We start from the raw sequence: 20,754 nt of genomic DNA, 5'->3' as shown, positions 1-20,754 counted from the left end.
GAGGTGCCCATGATATGATCTCTTTCTTGGTTTTTTATCAATTACTAAGCTGGCTCTCAGGAGTCAGGGAAATGCCTTACTGACATAGACTAGTTTACTGTAAGGGCTACTGAGGAAGAGCCGTGATGAAGGATGTGTCAGGCAAGGTATGAGGCAGCAGGCATGGGGCTGCTGCTCTCTCTCTGGGTTGGTCACTCTGCCATCACACAACCATCAGTGCAGACTCTCTCCTCACTTGTACTTTAGAGACGTCTCATGGCGGCTTTCCTACATGGGCCTGCTTGGTTAACATTCCCCATGGATGGGAGTCAGACTGGCAGTTTCAGACTTCTTGTCAGGCTCGGCCGTTTTGATGACTGGTTTCTATCGAGGGGCCCACCATACATTGCCACCTACACCAAGAGATACTCTTCCCCCCCCCCCCCCCCGGAAATTCCATGAAGAATTCTGCCTCAGTGACCAGGGTCAAAGGCCAGATACCAGAGCGAGCAGTGCACCCAGAATCCTTACCACTGTGGAAGTTATAAAAGTTTAAAGAGATGTGTGCCAGGGGCCAGCAGCAAAGGTTTAAGACAAGGTTTTGTTACAGGCCACAACATCTTGGCACCTTGTCTAGGAACAGCAGCAGGAAGGAAGGTTTGGAGGCAGGGAAGGAATGCTTGGTAAATACAGACCTCTTATTGGGAGGGGAGGGGGATACTTTGCAGCATTTTAAAAATATTTATTTTATTTTATTTTATGTATATAGGTATTTTGCCTACATGTATATCCTTGTACTGCTGGAGTAAAATTCTAAGAGAAACCAGACAAGGCCTTCCGACCCCTTGGGACTGGAGTCACAGATGGTTGTGAGCCACCCTCTGTGTGCTGGGACTTGAACCCAGGTCCCCCGGTGTTCTTAACCACTGGTCCATCTCTCTAGCTCCTCGGTGAAGTATTTCAGGAACCCACTTACAAATGCGATGCCCCTCTGAATGACAGCACACTACATAGTAAAGCCAGACAAGTGGGGAGGCTCGCTCCTCAGATCTGATCTCTGCATCTCAAATCCTTGTGGGATCTAAGCCTCAGGTTGCGTTGAGGAAGCAACATTTAGGCGGAGAGGTTAAGGAAGTCTAGAAACCCTTCTTTACTGCCAGAGGAGATGAAACAGAAAAGAAGCATATTCCAGGTGACGGGGAGCCGCGTTGGAATGCCGCACCTCCAACAGCAAGAAGAGTGGCACAAGAAAAACTGCAGATAGATGTGTTGGGCTAAAATGTGTGTGGGGGGGGGCAAGGCACAGGATCAGAGTAGATTCAGCGAGGTAATTGCAGGGTCCCTGCGAGCCACACAGGATCTGGGAGTTGGACCTCTGGAGCAGGAGAAGTGAGACTATTGATGAAGCTATCAGGGTAAAGTACGTTGACTAATAAAAAATCCTTAAAACAAAAAAAAAAGTCAATATAACAGCGCAGTCTGTGATCCTAGCACTCTGGGAGGCAGAGGCAGGTGGAGCTCTGTGCATTTGAGGCCAGCCTGGTCTACAAAGCCAGTCCGTGAGAGTCAAGGCTGCAGAGAAACCCTATCTCAAAAAACAAAAACAAAAAAAACAAAAACGAAAATCCCCAAAAGTCAATATATCTGTTGTGAGTAACAGACTACAGGGCTGGGCTCTTAAGCCAGCTGGTGAGGGTCCTCTGTGGGGAAGGGTTATTATGAATTAGTTTGGGCAGGTCAAGTTTGAGATATAGACAGCCCACTCAAGGGGGGAACTGTGGGCCTTAGGAAATGAGGACTCTGAGCTTAGGAGGGTAACGATGGAGTCGACCTACTCGAATTAGATTGAGAGCCTTGGTGAAGACGACGTGGGCAACCTGTGAGCCACAGCAGAGTCTCAAGGGAAAAGCACACCTGCAGAGGGGAGCACATCTCAGTTCGAGGGATTTTCCTTTCTTGTTCCAGGGATAGGAGAAAGATGTAAACAAAAGAGCTATCAGAGAGCTGAGAGGACACCAGGAAAGTGGGATGCCATGGCAACTAAGGTTGCTAAGGAGACTTTTAAGAAGTTAAGAGCAGCCTCCTGTGTTCCCTAGAACCTGCGTAAGTCAGGCTGAACTAGCCTTGCCCCAGAAGTAGAGGAGATGCCGGAGGCCTTTGCCAATGAATGCCGTCACAGGGTCGTGTTCCCACCAGGCTGGGTTGGGTTTTGCCTTGTGCTTTTCATCAGCACAGTGGGCGACTATTAAAGAGCTTACGTAATATGAGCAACATGCGCAATGCTTCCCTGAACCACTGAAAACCAAAGTGCAGTTGCTGTGACCCAGTGGCTTGTGAGTGGAGGACCTCACAGTTACACAGCAAGATGGGATGGCACTGAAAGAGGATGGGGAAGTAGATGAGCTACAGAAACAACCGGCACGTGTGTGTGGTCATCCTAGAAACAACCGGCACGTGTGGTCACCCTAGGCGCTGGCCACTGATTTCATCCTGGTGGTTTTTTGGACTATCATTGCTTGGTTCATGATCTATGCCCCACCTCTCACTAACTGTTCACAGCGGGCAGGTGAACAGCCTGGACCTCCCAAGCCCTCTGTGTGGCTGGTCACATGCATACCCAGGGTTGGGGGAGCTCATTGTATCTTTAGACTCTTTGTCTGCAGCTCTTTGACCAACCCAGATTCTCACTCAAATCTTAGCACACTCGGGCCCCTTTGCCATTACTCGTTCTGGCCTTAGCAGGCTGGTAAGAACCTGATAGGCCTTCTATGTAGGTTTTCTCTCTTGTTTCACTGCCAAATCACAGTTGGCCCCGTTGACTTGGCCCGTCTCCAGCTTTTGGGCACCAAGACTCATTAAGCCTTCAAGGTTCAAGTGAGGACACTTTGAGCCGCTCTCTCCCCTCCCCCTAAGATCTCTAGTGAAAAACTGCTTTTTGTTTGAAGACTGGCCTCGCTTAGGTGGGGACTGCTGCAGAGACTGAGTGTTCCAGTGGCCTTCTGTCAAAGAAAAGGCACACACATGGAAACCATGCCAAGCTACTGCACAGGACTCTCATGGTGAACAGAATGGACCCCTGGTTGTCCTAAAATCAATAGCCTCTTGGCACAGTTGGTCCTTTCAAAGTGTTCTTTCAGCGTCACTTACAAAGTCTTCTCAGGGAGCTATTCGGAGCATGCAGCAGCTTGCATTTAAACATGCTCCTCATCCATCTTTCTAATAGTTCCCCCCTTTAAAGTGACGTCATCCTTGTCACAACGTCTTTTTTTCCTCCTCATTGAAACTTTTAAATGACACAGATCTTGGATCTCGGAGCTGCTTTTGAGGCTTCTCACAAATGTGTTTGAAATTTATTTCAGGGTGATTATCATGCAATAAAACTGTTTCGCCACCCAGTGTGTGGTGGTTTCTTCCACCTCGTCAACCCTGTGTCTTGACAAATGTGAGGCTTCTATTGACTTGAAACAGCCTAATCTTTTGACTCCTGAAGAAATTTCATATACATGGGTGAGAATGATCAACGGGCTGAAAAACAGACGGGGAGCAGCAGGTTTGCATACGGACCGCTCGCTACACAGCCTAGGGGAATGGGTCTGCTCCATTGCCCACCTGGGGGAGTTCCATGCTAGATTAGGCTTTGCTAGCATTTAAGAGGATTTAGTAGCTCCCTAATTGAAGTTCCCTAATAATTCATGTTTTGATTGCCTCTTGTGGGCTGTCAAGTTGGGTGGGCTGGCTTCCCACGATGAAGTGTGTAAAAGTCCTGTCTCCACCACTGCTTCTCAGTGTTTTCTTTGGTTGCCCACAGGAGAAGGGGCCCTTTCTTAAACAGCCTACCAAGGGTCTGCCTCATCAATGATTTCTTTTGAAAGTGAACTGCAAAACTAGACTTCCTTCTTTTTATTAGAGCAAACAAAGAGTGAAGGAGACGGGGGTGGGGGGGATTATTGAGGCCAGTGGGTGTGGTTTAGCGCCAGTGTCCACAGTTCCTTGAGCTTCTGTAGATTGTTCTGGAAGGCTAATTTTGTGGTGGGAGGAACTCACTTACCTCACTGCAGGTGGGAAGTGAAACATGGGTTCCTCAGTCATGGTCCTTCCTTAAGGACTGGATTAAGGTTCCATTGACAGGGACCTGGGGTCCCTGACTATCTGGGTGCTAGGTTTCCAGTTTGTCAGTGCTGTCCCCAGCTTGTCCACTGGCCCCAGAGAATGAACTACTGTTTCTGCTATTGACTACCAGCCGCTTCCTTCCAGCTCCCGGAGTGCTCACCTTTCTGGCCAGTTTTGTCTAAGTCCTCACATACAATCACCTGGGCCCCTTTTCCTCCATGGACTGTCAGATGCTGTGCCCTGCATCCAGTGCTTTGTGTGTCCATAGCTGTGGCCACCTACGGTGAAATGGAAACTCTCACTGCAAGTGCTCTCTCCCATGTTGTTGGCTTGAAAGGAATTTCGGCTGTACCTAGATTTAGTAGTTCATTGCACACAGGACAGTCCTCGTGATAACTCGTGATAATTATAATTGTTTAAAGATTATATGTCCCTTGATATATAATACAGCCCTCTATTACTGTAACAAAGTATCTAAGACAATAATCTTTAAAAATAGTAAAGGTTTCTTCTGCTCACAGTTTCAGGGGTTTCTGTCCGTAGCTGGTTGCCTGTTGTTTTTGAGACTGTGTCAAGTTTTAAAAGCCAGTTGGAAAGTGGACACCAGGGCGGGAGCGCAGGGTGGAAGGAGGCTGCTTGTCCTAAGGCAGGAGAGAGGCGGAGCTGCTGGAACGCCAGTATGCCCGTCAGCGTTTGCCGGCACTGACCACAAGGCTCTCTGTGGCGCTCCACTTCTTAGTGTCCACCAGCAGCCAACAGTGTCAAGCTGAGGACTAAGCTGCTAACACACCAGCCTTTGGGGGACACTTTAGATCCAGATTACAGAAGGACTTACTCATCTTTGTTTTCCCAATGGGCAGGCACATATGGGCCTGAAGGGTGCACGTAGAAAGTTAGTGTATTTATCACTAACATAACATACTAATATAGCTATTCAGTAAATGTGTATTAAATCTGACCCACCTTAATCCAAAATAAATTCTAGAGCTAAATTTAAGATCTGAGCTATAAAATGCTCAGAAAACAGGATTAACTGGGTTAGGCAATAGCTTATTACACATATTATCAAAATTACACTCATAAAAGAAAAAGAGATGAAATGGATTCTACCAAAACTATTTTTTGTTGTTGTCATTTCAAGATACAGGCTTGTCATATAGCCCAGGCTGGCCTTGAGCACACCACGTAGCCAAGGCTCACCTTGCACACCACGTAGCCAAGGCTCACCTTGCACACATGGTTTTCCGGCCTTATCCTCCTTTACTGCTGAGATTGCAAAGGCACCACAATTCCTACCTTAAAATTAAGCATTTTGTTTTTCAAATGGTACCATTTTAACCTACCTACTGTGAAAATATATGAAAGGAGAAGGAACCTATCTCTAGAATATGTAAATAACTCTTATTACTCAATAACAAAAGGATGAACAATCAAAATTGAAGATAGACAAAAGAGATAAGTATACATTTCTCCAAAATAGCTAAAACATGGGCAGTAAGTACATAAAAAGATGCTTACTGTCCTTAGCAGTTATACTCCGGAGGACATGCCCCAGGGACACGAAAAGGCAGGTCCCAAAACTCATACACAAATGGTCTCAACAATATTATTCAAAATAGCCCAAAGGGAGAAATACCCAAATGCCCAACTAAGATGGGTGTTCTATCCATGTAGTGCACTATGGTTTGATTGCCTACAGGAATAATTAATGTACGTATGCATGCCACAGTGTGGATGAGCCATGTGCATTAGTCACAAAGACTACTGTGTATGATGTCCTTCAGGTGAAATACCCAGGACAGGTAAATCTGCAGAGGTAGATGAGTCGTTTCTTAGGGCAAGGGGTTGTGGGTAGGTAAGAGAAGAAAGCAAGCAAGTGGACTTGGGTTTTCTTTTAATGGAAAAGTAGATTAAAATTAGTTTTAGGGATGACTGCATTTTCCTAACAGCTGTGCAAGAAATTTGATTTTAGACTTTTAATGGTTCAACTGTGTGTAAATGGTGCTTCATTAATAACACACACATACTTGAAATTATTTTATTTACAGAAGCCTAAAAATCATCTCTAGGTGTACTTCTGGTGCCATTCTGTTCCTTTCTGGGTGTACTAGTATGATACCCTAATTTACCATTAACATTTTAGAACTTCGTTGATGACATTTTACTATAGATTGAATATATATGTACAATTTGAGAAGTTCTTGTTCATATGTAATATGGCCTCATCAACTTGTGTGGTCGTGGCCTCCGAGACAGAGCCTCTGTACTCAGGGGGCACAGACCACAAGGTAGAATGACAAGTTCTATGCAAGGGGAGCTGGCCCTGGTGTCTTCCTGCTCACCGCTGTGCCATCGGTTTGTCTCATGACGTCACAAAGGAAGAGCCCAGGGACTTCGCTGCCTCCTTTGAGGACAGCCAGCCTCTAGCTGTCTCCTTTGGCGACATCAGGACGACACAACGGTTCTCACTCTTCTCCCACAGATCAACGGTCACTTGTGAGATGATGGCAGCTGCGAACGCTCTGCGGGCCTACCAGATGATCCTGCACAATGTGCGGGTGGCCTGGACCCAATTGGAATCTTGGTCCTCAGAGAACAATTTAGCTATGATCAGCAGCAAGAGCCGCAGGTTATAACTGGAGACCCATCGTCCTCTCCAAGCTGATGTTTGAGGCTTTCCTAACACTTGACAGTTGTTTACCAACTCACTCAGCAAACAGCCGCTGAGGCCCTACCCGGGACTAGCCCTTAGGCCCAGATTTCAGAGAGGATGAACTCTTTCTTTTCCTACTTAATTAGATTTTCTGTGACTTGAGATAAGTAAGGAAGCCAACGGAATATGATCTGGTGGTATTGGAGGACGATAGTCTCTACCTCGAGAATGCTTCAGCGAACAGGAAACATTTAGGCTGTAATGTGAAGGACGTCACAAGAAGGGTCTTTGCGTGCTGGGGGCCAGGGGGCTGGCACATGTGAAGATGGCGCAGACTGGACGTGTGAAATCCGGCATCAGAACAGTTTGGGAAAGGGCTTGAGCGACAGGTGAGGGGCTCTCAGTATCATCCGGTGAGCCGCAGGCAGCCAGGGTTGTTTCTCTCCAGAAGCGTGTTGGTTTGGGGCTTGGATGTGAGGACATGGACCATGTGCTGGTGGAGACTTTGATCACTTTACTTCCGTGTCTAACAGGAATATGTGTAATTGCTCCCCTCCCACAGCCACTAAAGGAACCATGCCAGGAGCACATGAAGGAACCTGTCTCATCCTGGCCACTTGCAGTTTACATTCCCATTACCCACACTCTCTTTGCTGGTCAGTGAAGGCGTAGGTTGCCTCCCCAGAGAGTTAAGTGTTTTCTTGTTTTCTGCGGCCCCGACACCATCTTGAGTCTGTGCAGCTCTGCAGTAGAGCCCAGTCCCATGGGCGTGTCAGGGTGTGGTGGGGGTGTGCACATGGAAACGGTGTGCAGAGTGGATAAGGAGTAGGTCCCAAAGTGGAAAAAGGTCTTCTGCAGCCTTTGGCACCTGCCTCCTGTCCTTCCCAGAGCATCACGTAAGGCGAGGCCATGAAGCCTTGAGGAGTTAAATCTCAGCTAGCCTTTGGCAGAAAGCAGGACCAGTTCCCCGGATGGAGCTCCAGCCTAGCTGGATTTGTCCTTAGAACCAGCCCTTTACTGCCTGCCTCTGTGGGCATCCTCCCTTCCTTCCTCCCTTCCCCAGCTTTTCTGTTGCCTTCCGCCCTGTCTAGAGACAACGCCCATGTAGAGAACTTATATGAGCTCATTTGCTCCCCCTGGTCTTTATCTCCCACAGACCAGTGCTAACCCGGGCAGGATGCTTAGGAGGAGAATGGAGCCAATGGCTGATGCATCAGACGGCCACCTGTGGGAGGCAGGGTGGAACCGGGTTTGGAGGAAATGATACCACTGTGTACACTATGAGGTGTGGGATATATACATATACATATACATATACATATACATATACATATACATATACATATACATATACATATACATACACACACACACACACACACACACACACACACACACACACACACACACATCCAAGTATGCTGCTTCATTTCACACACTTTTTGCATTCTGACTAGCTGATTTTTTTTGTCCTTATTTTCAGCAGGAGAAATGTAGGCTCCTGGGTGTTGACTACTTTAATAACTTTAGCTGTGAGTCAGCGTTGGGATTTGAATTCGGGCCTTTGTTTCTGATGATTCCTATTAGTCTTGGGATCCTGAGGACCCCTTTACTGGAGGAGAGTGCTGGGGCCCTGACTGGCCACCTACCCAACTTGGGCTGGGCATGGAAGCTTTTTGAGTTGAATCACAGTGGTTTCACTCTCTGTTTCTTCACCCTCCTGACAGTGATGCACAGCAAGAACTGAGCTTTTTGCTTTGCGAAAGAAACGCTAATTGCAGTCATTAATACATAATCACTACATGGCACAATGGTGATTACATGTATCGTTGCTCGTGTCACTGTAACTTTAGTACCCACTCTATTTAGCTGCTCTGAAGTCTGCTCCTGTGTTGCCAGTTTTCACAGCTCATTGGTCATGTGTGCTATCTCAGATTGGTAGCTTATAAAAGCAGAAGAGACATGGAGTAGAGGTCTTGGTGGGAAAGGCCGTTGGGGGTGAAGGTTTGAATACTGGGCGGAGGCATTTGGAGGGCGTATTAGCTTGGTTCTCTGTTGCTGTGATGAAACACTAACCAAAAGTAACTTGAGGAAGAAAGAGGTCACAGTCTGTCACTGATGGAAGCCAAGGCAGGAACTGAAGCAAGAACACAGAGCAGAGACCAGGAAGGAACTCTGCATGCTCGCTTGCTCCCCATGGCTTGCTAATCTTGTTTTTTTTTTTATACAGCTCACCTGCCCAGGGGAATGGTACTGCCCACAGTGAGCTGTATGCCCTTCCACATCAGTCATTAATCATTAGTCAAGAAACTGCCCCCACAGACAAGCCGACAGGCATTCTTCAGTTGAGGTTTCTTCTTCTTAGGTGACTCTAGCTTGTCAAGTTGACAAAAGTGCAGCTCAGAGGGTAGGAATCCTGAAACACTGGAAAACCTGGAAGCCATTTGGGAGAAGAAGTGATCTGGGCTAAAGCTGAGGTTTACAAGTGTGGGTGTAGTGGGCTTATTGGTGTGGGGGCTGGATTTAATTTTATTTTTTGGGGATGCAAAAAAAAAATAATTGAAGTCTGTAAAGTGCTATAAATGAGACAGCTATACCAGCATGCCTTTACCAAAGGCCATCATGGAGGAGGGGGTGGAAAGACTGTGAGGGCTGGAGGCCAGCTGAACTAGAGTGAAAGAGTCTGTTCTGTACGTGACAGAACTGCTGCGCTCAGGAACTCACAGTTGAGGTTCCCTGCACAGGACTTTCACAAGACCAAGCCTGACAACATCCTAGTATGGAGTGGGGGGCAGGGCTCATGAGACTCCGCCCTTATCTGAGGAGCTGTTGACAGCTGATGGCTTTTTGGGAGGGAGAGTCACTTTCCTTTCAGGGTATGGCCCCTAGAGGGTTAGCCACGCTCCAGTGGATGCTGCCACACCCAGGAGAACATGGGAAGCACAAATTGAGCTGGGTTGGGTTTTTTTTTTTTAATTAAAGGAAAACATAAATTTTGGAGGGGGAAGGAAGGAGGGGGTAGATCTGAGAAGACTTAGGATGTGGAGATGGGTTGTGTTAATATGACTGCGATGCGTTATATGAAACCCTCAAAGAGTCAATAAAATATTTTTAAAATGGAGGATGGTAGGAAAGGATCCTGCCTATATTTAAGGAGTAGAACTTGTGATCCTGACTGTCAGTGGGAGCTCTGGCCTCAGACACGTGCCTTGACCTTGATGAGTGACTTTCCTTATCTAGATCATTTTATTTGGTTCCTTCTAATTCCCAGATTCTGTAATTTCCAGACAACAAGGATGGCTATGCAAGGCATGCATGGCGGGTGGGCGAGCTTGGGATATGAGTGAGAGGGCCTTTGGTGCTGCAGACAAATGCTTCCCACTCCTTTCTGTGATTGTAGATTATATGATGTAGAGATTTGGGGGAAATCTGTGGCCAGGTGTTTGGTTTTATGTTTGAGGATTTCCTTGGGTATAATTTGCCATAGGGGTGTCATTCTCATCAGATGAGGTCCCCCTAGTAAGAGGTAAGTTGGGGTTGTGTTGTAACTAATAACTACCAGATCACAGTGGTGTAAGGCGATGGAAATGTGATTCCATTTGTACAGCTTCAGTTTGTCGTTAGGGTAGGGCAGAGGTGAAGTCAAGGGCAGAGGTGAAGTCAAGGGCAGAGGTGAAGTCAAGGGCAGAGGTGAAGTCAAGGGCAGAGGTGAAGTCAAGGGCAGAGGTGAAGTCAAGGGCAGAGGTGAAGTCAAGGGCAGAGGTGAAGTCAAGGGCAGAGGTGAAGTCAAGGGCAGAGGTCAAGTCAAGGGCAGAGGTGAAGTCAAGGGCAGAGGTGAAGTCAAGGGCAGAGGTGAAGTCAAGGGCAGAGGCGAAGTCAACTAGATCTAGTTGGTTGGGAGGAGAGAGAGTGAGGAATTGCCTGTTAGGGTTTTAGGAATAGGCTTGGGTGGGTTATATTACTTTGGCCTCAAATCCCTTGGCCAAAATTCTGTCCCATTCCTGCAGTGAATGGGGGCTGGGGAATGTGGCTTAGTCTGCCTGGAAGAGAAGAGGGGCAAGTTGGGAGAATCAGTGAACAGACTAACATGGAGTTCTGTCAGAATAAGAGTGTCGGTCACCTCAACTTTATGGGCCCAGGATCAACTTCCTGGCTTGTCAGCCAACAAGAGACCTTCTTTCAAAAGCTCCTGTGATATTCTTGCGTGTGCCCAAGGAGGGTGGATTAAGTGTGGCCCCACCTGTCACCCATTCTGGACAAAACACGGCCCCCTCAAACCATCTGGTAAATGTGACTGATGCAACTTGTATTCCTACAGTATTCCGTTCACATGAAGTTCCTCCTTGGTTCAGGTTTTGATTTCCCTTCTATTTTAGTCATATTTTTTCCCCCAAATCTCAAGAGCTTGTTAATGTTTCTGGTACTGCCAAGGCAACTCTGAGAAGAAAACCTTAAGTGACATCTGTAATGGGTTTATGGTCAAGGTTGCATCGAGTACGTGCCTGGGTTTGAAACCAGATGCCGTGGTGGGTTAGATGGAAGCGCCTTCATTCAGGGTTCACAGCCAAACCCAGAAAACCATCAAGCAAACCATGTAGGAAAACACGCTTGAGCCAAATGAGAGGGGACACAAAAATGGGCCATTTCGTCATCACCGTTCCCCACTGCAGCTGTACAAACCACGCTAATGAGACGATGATGTAGTCTATTGTTGTGAGGGACGAAGTGACTTCCCTTGAAATGAGGCATGTCCTTCCCATCCTGGTGTGTGAGGTCTGTAGCTGCCCTTTCTTGAACTCTGGAGAATCACAAAGACCGGATTTCTGAAGTGAACGGCTGTAAAGTTCAAGCCTTCTAAAATTCTCAATCCCAATAGCAATCTTTCTGGTGGGGCTAGGCAGCCATGTCTGGGCAGAATCTGCAGCACTCCGTAGTTCTGTGCCCCTTTCCAGAGCTCTTGTGTAACATCTGAGAGGAAACAGAGGTTCTTTCTCCAAGGCCAAGGATTGGAGACAAGCTTTTGGTTTGTTTTGTGGTAGGTTTTAAAAAAGGATACCTTCACTTTGTACTTATAAACTCAAATAGTGCTTAAGCCATGGCTGGGAGGCCACCACACACTGCACGTGGGGAGGCAGGAGGTTATTAGCAACAGTCCGTGGTTGAGTCAGATCACTGGTGTCATTCCTGGATCAATATTCTTTTCGGGAGTCCAATAGTTTGCTACTCTTTATGATTGTATTTACTGGACTACACGCCACATGTGTTTTTGACGCATGGTGCCTGTGCATAGGTGGTATGACAGGAAGCCTTATATGAGCACAGTCCTTGACTTCCTGTGGCATGCACTGTGAGGCGGAGATCAGGGTCTTCCCTCATGCCCCTTGAGTCCCACACCTGGCTTCAGAGCCAGCATCGTGCCTGCTCAACAGACACTTGTTGAGTATATAAACAAATAGTAGAACGGCCTTGACATATGGGCCACAACACGCGTCCGATTTAGGGCTTCTGTTGCTGTGAGGAACTACCATGACCAAAAGCAAGATGTGGAGTGAAGTCTCGTTGCACTTTCTCCTATAGATCATAGTTCATCATCGGCGACCTCAGAGCAGGAACTCAAACCCGGCAGGAACCTAGAGGCAGCAGCTGAGGCAGACGCCGTGCATGGGTGCTGCTTACTGGCTTGCTCCTTGTGCCTTGCTCAGCCTGCTTTCTTAAGGCGCACAGGACCACCACCTCAGGGGTGACGTCACCCACAATGGCTGGGCTCTCCCATGTTAGTCACTAGTTAAGAAAATGTCCTACAAGCTCGCTTACAGCCTGATCATCCGTGGTATTTTTCTTAGTTGAGCTTTCCTCCTCTCGTTGCTCTAGCTTGTACCACAATGACATAAAACTAGCCAGCACAGTGTATCGGCTTTAGAATATGCATTTAGGGTTCACGATTTTGAGTTAAAAAACACATTTCTTTTTTACTTACCTCCGATGCTGTTGATCTTTTTTTTTTTTTCAAAACTGAGGATGGTCCAAGATGATAGCTTTTTTTACTCACAGTTTCTCAGCAGACATATACCACAAGGCAGGCAGCATATATCTGTTTAGACGGCTCGTCTCTCTGAAAAAAAAAATTTTTTTTTTTTATTCAAAGGTGGCTGATGAGAGGAAATAAGTGAAACTCATTTTAGGTTTCGGCAGCTGGCTAATGGGAAATTGAAATTGAACAAGTTGGCCTCACCTACTATGGAGGGACTTGCTCAGTTACTAAGTAAAGAAAGAAGCAGGCGAGGTGCATTTATCACAGCCTCATAGTGAGCATTAGCTGGAAGCTTGGGGTCATCCCAGATGGAGGCGAGGGCTTTTCTGTGCCCGTTTTATTACCATGGGAAAGTATAACCCTTGTCATGTGGCTCCCCAGTGACTCATAGCCAATGAGTGTGGGGTTTGCCTGTCGACTGCCGAGGCCATTGTCACCCTGTGCTCTTAACTCTGGGTCCTATAAGTTGGCTGTATGTTTAAAAATTTTTTTCTGATTTCTATAATACATATCACTCTGTATGTATGGGTGTAGAATTATTTTTATACGTATTCACAAATGCTTTTAAAAAATATAAAGCAGGTCACTTCAGTCTCAGTTTTAAAGTGCTTCCTGTTGAATTAAAAACAAAAAAACCCATCTTGGTACGTCACCTGGATCTGGGTCTTCGCCTTTGGTCCTTTGTGGTGGATCTGACTCACTCTGACTCACTGTGCTCAGCTGTCCTGGGCTTCTGAGGCCCCCCTACCTGTACCGACTGTCCTCTCTTCCTTCCATCACGGCCTGTCCACTAGCTGCTCCATCTGTTGGAACCCTTGTCTGCATCTCTCCTGGTGGCTGTACCTCCCAGGAGCTTCTGACCATCAGGAAAAGCATCAGCCATGTGACATGACCAGGCTGCTCTTGTAACGCTTGCTTATGATCATCTGAAGGTCCTGTTTGTTGCCTTGCTCAGTTTCTCCTCCTCTCACTGCCCCACTCACTCATCTGTACCACAGTTATTAATTCCAAAGAAGAAAGCCTTTTCTTCCCTCATTTGTGGCACTCCTAGAACAGCATGCACAGTAAACACTTGGCAAAGAATTGTTGGATAAGTACATATAAGAAAGCAGTTCCTTTAGTCAGTCTTTTTATCCTCATTTATTTTTTTGTGTTTCTGACTTTATAATATATGGATATACTTAGCCGAGAAGATATGGGATGATGCAATGCTTTCTTTCTTTTTTCTTTTTTTGGGTGTATAAAATTATACCAATTTCCAAGAAAGAAAGAAAAAAGGAAGGAAGGAAGGAAGGAAGGAAAGAAAAGAAAAAAATTGAGACAGGGTTTCAGTTTATAGACCAGGCCAGCCTGGGACTCAGTCTTCCTGCCTCAGCCTTCCAGGTGTTGGCATTACCAGTGGTACCACCATGCCCAGCCGAGAAACATCTTTAATAATACAAAAGTGATTTGTTAGCAGAAGGAGAGAGAGCAGACTCCTCCAAGGCCATTTAGCTAAAAGCTTTGGAAGGCAAAACCTATAGGTGGGGCACTGGCATAGCACTGCCCAGGGAGAAGGCTTTCTGCCGTGCCTGGAATTCCTATCCATGATGTCATGGACCTTCTCATGATGTCATGGACCTGCTTATGATGCCATGGACATGCTCATGATGTCATGGACATGCCCATGGTGTCATGGATCTGCCCATGATGACATGGACGTGCCCATGATGTCATAGACCTGCCCATGATGATATAGGCCTGCCCATGATGTCATAGACCTGCCCATGATGTCATAGACCTGCCCATGATGTCATAGACCTTCCCAAAATAACGTAGATTTGCCCATGATGTCATAGATCTGCCCATAATGACATAGACCTGCCCATAATGTCATGGGCCACCCATAGGCAGAGCTAGGATGTGGCGTGTCTTCCATTTATCATCCCTGCAACAGAGGCTGCTTCCAGTTCTGTTCATTCTTACAGATGTTACCCCAATGTATACTTACTCAGTCCCAGTGCTGGGCTTAAAGGCATGTGTCACCATGACTGGCTCCATCACCCATGTCAACACTGTTCTTTGCTGTGCTTTGAAGCTGGTCTTTCCAAAACACCAAACTGTGGCATAAATAACCATCCCAAAGGATGAAGGCAGTCATGGCCATGTTACCAACTGTGTCTCTTGGGATGAGGTCACATCTGAACTGGGACTTTGCTTTTCATCTTACAGACATGGTAGAATATACATGTGGCCTCAGTCTTGGACAGGGCTTTTGGGTAATTACAGACACCTCAGAAGATGCATAAATATTATAAAACATGCCCATGGTCATCATTTAATGGCTGTTGAGTTTCCATAGGAGGGCAAGTGCAGTTTAAAGTAAAACTTTACATGACTCTTCTTCCCCATGGCTGTTGTTGCATGTCTCATTTGTTTCCTGATACACAGAAAAATGTCATCCGTTTAAGGCAAAATACAAGATAAAGCCCAGGTGCTGGGCATCTCTACAATGTGAATTCGATGTTATCTTTTGCTGTTGTGTACTGTAAATTCTGTACGGAACTGGGAGACTGTTTACATGGAAAAACACAGCTGTACAATCTTGAAAACATCCTACGTGTGGAAGAGAGAGCAATGTTGTTCTGTCCTGTGGTTTCTAGTGAAACATTTTGAGAGAGGCTGGACCTTTGTTCATTAAAGTTGACCATCATAGTTTGCTTTACTCCTTTACTTTTTGACATTGTCGTGGGATGGGGAAGTGAGTGCAGCCATCACTACTACAAATATTAATGAATCCCTTAGACACTGAAGACAAAGGATGCCTTTTGAGAAGAAATTTTAACCAGTACATTATAGAGGAGAGGTGGGTTTTTTTTTCTACTTTCTTTAGCCAGCAATATGACATAAAACCTAACAGCAAGGCTATTTCATTTGTTTTGTAACCACTAAAATCATTTAGGCAAATGGTATGTGTAAAATGCTCTCAGTCCATTCACAGTAGGTTAAAAACTTACACAAAACACAGAGAAGTATTTTCTGAGAATGCATGCCCTGGGCTCTGTGCTAGCTCCCCACACTTTCATCTCTTTAAGGCCACACTGATACCTACACTACCAGTGTCATTATATCTCTGAATTACAGCTGATAAAAGTGACATTAACCGACTTTCACTAGTAACACCACACTGATACCTACACTACCAGTGTCATTATATCTCTGAATTACAGCTGATAAAAGTGACATTAACCGACTTTCACTAGTAACACCACTAGGAAAGGACCCAGCTGGGTGTTGTAATCAGGGAGTCCTTGGAACAAATGCTCCCCAAGCACCTTGCCCGCTCTCCAGTCTCCTCTGTGTTTATTAAGAAGGATATAGCTTCCATGTGCATTGGTAAGACATGTTCTCCAGGGTCGATGGCCCAGCCACCAGGACAGACAGTTAGACCTCTGAATTCATAGGCTCTTCGTCCACGAATCCAGCCAATCATAGTTAGGCTGACTAACTACAGGAAAGGCACATCTCCATAGAACGTGTGCAGTCTTTTCTCTTGTCGTTATTTCCTCAGAGAACTGTGTGTCTGTCACCTGCCCACTCTGACCATTACATGCTAAAGTCCTGAGTGGGATTAGTCGGATCTGACTTGCACACGAACTCTGGTGCCCCATATTTGACCACGCCCCCTGGATGGGGAGGCCTGGTGGCACTCAGGAAGGACAGCAGGTTACCAAGAAGAAACTTGATACCCTATGAGCATATACAGGGGGAGGAGGTCCCCCTCAGTCACAGTCATAGGGGAGGGGAGTGAGGGGAAAGCGGGAGGGAGGGAGGAATGGGAAGATACAAGGGATAGGATAATAATTGAGATGTAATATGAATAAATTAATAAAATATATTTTTAAAAAAGAAATATACTGAGGCCCGCCAGTTGAGCTCTCTTTGGTAACAAAGCTGAGTGTCCTGTTACACTGCCATAGGCTCTCCCCATCTGTGTAGAGCGGCATCAAAACTGTTTGGAAGACTCCTCTGTCCATGGCCTGTAGAAGCTCTCGAGGGTGGTGAGGCCTCAAGTGTTTACTATGATCTTGGGCAGCAAGAAGTAGAACAGAAGACAGCAAACCTTTTCCACAAAGGGCTGGAGAGGGCAAACACCCAGTTTGTAGGCCACGTTCTCCCTGTGACTGCTGAGGGCTGTGGCTGTGGGACAGGAGGAGCTGCAGGTGATTCATAAACACACATGGGTTTGGCTGCAGGTATTGAACATCCTTGGCCAGTAGGTATGTAGCTTGTTGATTCTTGATTGTGATAACTTGTAATTTCTCTTTATATAGTATTCTGAGGTAAATCATCTAGCTGTTTGATTCTTAAGTAAGTACATCTATTCTACGATCTCTTAATTCTACCATTCCTTTACGAATGGGAATCTACTTTGCAAACACTGCGCTCTACCTTTCCCATGATGCTCAGCGTATTTCCATCTCACAGCTCGCTTGCCGTTCTTACTGTTCTCTTCTCTCAGTTTATATTTCCTGCTGACCGCAGCTCAGTTGTTCTTGCATTATATTTCCATTTTTACATGTGTTTAAGCTTGCCCTGAAAAATCTTCTGCTCAAGTAATTTTTTTGGGGGGGGGTGCCTAGGGAATCGTGGTCGGCCTTGTTTCTGATCTTCAGGATGTGATTGGTTAACCTCTTACAAAATACACTCTTCCACTTTTAAATGAGGCTCAACCACATTTAACAAGCCACTCTCCTCAAAGCACAAATAGGGGTCTGGAGATAGAATTTGTCTTGGCAAATCATTTGTGACGATCCATGTTGGTCTGCGAACCTAGTCCATCCTGGGAGAGGGCCTTGATTTAGCCAGGAGAGCTGGCAGCATGCCTTCCCTGCCCTGGGTTGCAACCATGGTTGATTCTAGACTGTTTCCTCCTAACCTCCAGGCCACCTGGCATCTGGGTTCATTCCCATGAGGCCCCTCAGTGGTTCCCCTTTCTCCTCTCCTCCTGTTTCCAAACTCTAAGACTCCACCTGCCATCCACAAACTTGATGTTGGCCAAGCTGGTTACTCACATGAACAGAGGTTGATAGATGTTTGGGATTTACAGCGAGCTTTACGTGCACTAATTTTCCCTCTTCAGGAATTCAGTCACAGCCGCGGATACAGGTGACTTGTGTGATCCATCTTGCTTTATGTCTCACTTGACATTCTGCCTTTTTCATGACAGGTTGCTGAATGCTATAAAGCCAGGACTTGTTAAAAAGATCAATAGATTGCCTACCCCCATTGCAGGATTGGTGAGTATCCACAAGTGAGATTTATTTTCCAATATTCTTTTACTCTAACCTAAGGGTCACAGCCATGCCATTTGTCACAGTTCTTTCTGACAATATGTATTCTGCTTGAATGAGGCTGCCCTGATTGCACTTAACTAGGAGGTTCCTTGAACGTGAAAAATTCCAGCCATGTCCGAATGGCATCTTAATCATTGTTTGTATTTTCCCCAAGAGTGATAAAGTCCTCCAGGCCTTAAAGAGGTAAATTTGTTTTGGAGTGAGAGGCTGATAATTCAGTTGACCCCAGGAAGGGAATGTGGTTTTAATTACAGCTCCACTTTTCAGTGCTTCACTGCATTGCCCTTCGGTGGAGGGAGGGAGGAAAATCATTCCTAAGAGAAAACATCACTTTCATAAGAAGTTGCCTCTTTCAGTGGTAAAACTCTGTGTTGGTTTAAATGTTCCAATGTTGGCTAGTTGTAAACCAGCTCCTCTCTAGACTTGGGGAGCACCAAGGCGGGGAGCATCAAGGCTGTCCAGCATCCCTGGTGAATCGTGTAAGAATGGCCCCAGTCCTTGTAGCACTCATGTGTTTACATCAGATCAAACAGTAGATTTTTTTTTCATGTAGTGATGTTTTGGGTTTTTTTTTAATTCTTGGCAACTAATAATAGCTATTTAATTATGCTATCTTTTAGTAGAAAAAGTAAAAATGTAGAACAGGAAAATGATCAAATCTTTATTCTTGAAGGACATGCATGCGCACATGCACACACACACACACACACACACACACACACACACACACACACGTGTGTGTGTGGCTGGACAATGATTTGCTGGCTGTTTCCTTGGTTATCGCCCTCTCTGCCTGTGTTTTTGCAGGAAAACAATGAGAAAAATGTTAAGAATTTAGGCTGGCTCCTGCATAGGCCTTGCTGATTGTTCTAAAGTTCCTTAGTCATATCAAGATGACTGGCTAAAATTAGATGTGACATGAAGCCATTGGGCTTGAAGACTGGGGGTCCTGGTGGGAAGGCATCGTATCAACAAGTTGGGCGAACTGGATTCTTTCATTAAGGATTGCTATTTCTGTGGATGATTTTTCCCCTATATTGGTTGGTAGAGAGTTGCAGATTGATCATTAAAATTACATCTAATATTGTTTGTCAAAAACCATGTAGCCCATTAAGCTAATAAACGGGGGGGGGGGGGGGAGGTAGATAGATAAACTTAGGAAGAGTGGTCTTAAATAAGTCTATGAAGCAAATAATACATGGGTATTATTGATATATCACACATGTTAGTATGTACATACATCCATTATTTTAGAACTTTTTATTAAAGCCATCTCTTCCAGATGTTGAAGCTATGGTCCTCATGAGTGATGCACATCTGTTTGGCCTTGAGCCTGTGGCAGCCTCGGACCTTGCTGATCTGGAAGCCCTGGGGTCTAGTGTCCCAGGAACAAGATGAAGCCCAGGGTGGAGGCCCCAGAAAATGCTCACGAGCTGCATGCGGTGCTAAGGGGGCTGGAAACCTTAGTTTCAAATGTGCCTCATGACTAGTTTTAGTAAAATTGCAGGTCTGAATACATGCCCTTATTTTGATATTCCTTCCTTCGGGGTAATGGTATATGTAGTGTATGCTGTGTGGTGCATGTTCACATAAAGAGGCCAGAGTAGACGTTGGGTGTCTTTTTTTTTTTTTTTCATTCTTTGTGTTGTTGCTTTGAAGCAGGGTGCCTCACTGACCTTGGAGTGCTCTGGTGTTTACAGGCATGTGCAGGCATGCTTGGCTTTTTATGCGAGTGCTGTGGATTTGAATTCAGATGCTGATGCCTTAGAGCAAACACTGGACCCTCTGGCCCATCCCCTAAGCCCTTCTTTGATATTATTTACCGTAGATGAAATGCCCTTCGTCACATGCCAGGTGATTTGAGGTGAGCGGAGCGGCTTGAGCTGCTCTCCTGCTCATGTATTTGATTTCTATTTCTCCTCTCTCTCTCTCTCTTTTTTTTTTTTTTCATGTTTTGGGGATCTTTTCTAGCTGACATTTCCCTGCTTGTTTTCATTCTTTGTCATTTACGTATCTTTTACTAAATTATTATCTTCTTATCATATTTAATATTTTAATGTTAAGTATTAAGTAAATTACCCTTTGGTTACTTAACATTTAGACAATGCTTCCCTAAGCACACTTACTGCCTCACTGGCTGATGGTCTTCTAGTCTATAAATGTGGCCAAATCCTTCCTTCCAGTTACCTTCAGAATAACACTTCCAAATGCTTGACTAGAATTGAGGTCCTAACAGGAAAAAGAAGTGCAGCTTCCTCTTTACCCAGCACATTGCTACATCCACAGAGTCCTCTCCTTGTACCCGCAGGCTCCCTTCTTTCTGTACCCATAGGCTCCACTGTCTTCCTGACCTCAGGTCTGTGCAGCATTGACCAAGCAAACATTCCTCACCAAGTGCTCTCTTCTTCACCGAGCCTGGACATCTGTCTAGGACAGTTCTACCTGGCTGTTCATCCGTCTGTTGCACAGCTCCACCTGGCTGTTCATCCATCTGTTGGACAGCTCCACCCGAGTGTCTTCCATTGGTCTAGGAGGCCTGTGTCTGAAAACACTCTGGGCCCCTTAACTGTAACAATATTCTAATCAGAGTTCAGAGGCCAGCCCCTCCCACCTGGAACCCCGTGGCCTTCTGTGGCACTTGCAGG

The 20,754-nt window shown here is 45.8% G+C and overlaps 1 protein-coding gene across 11 annotated transcripts in view; it reads left to right on the top strand.

Moving 5' to 3' along the window:
- LIMCH1 (LIM and calponin homology domains 1) overlaps positions 1 to 20,754 on the top strand; it is a 323,411-nt gene that overhangs the window by 132,135 nt on the left and 170,522 nt on the right. For all 11 annotated transcript variants that reach the window (XM_084799066.1, XM_084799063.1, XM_084799056.1 and 8 more), the window contains exon 3: positions 17,983 to 18,052. In XM_084799066.1, coding sequence (XP_084655192.1) covers positions 17,983 to 18,052 — 70 coding nt within the window. The remainder of the gene's footprint in view (positions 1 to 17,982; positions 18,053 to 20,754) is intronic.

This window comes from Acomys minous (assembly GCF_964271855.1).
Source record: "Acomys minous genome assembly, chromosome: 10".
Taxonomy (NCBI): domain Eukaryota; kingdom Metazoa; phylum Chordata; class Mammalia; order Rodentia; family Muridae; genus Acomys; species Acomys minous.
The sequence above is the reverse complement of the archived record's forward strand: the minus strand, read 5'-3'. Positions and strand labels throughout refer to the sequence as shown.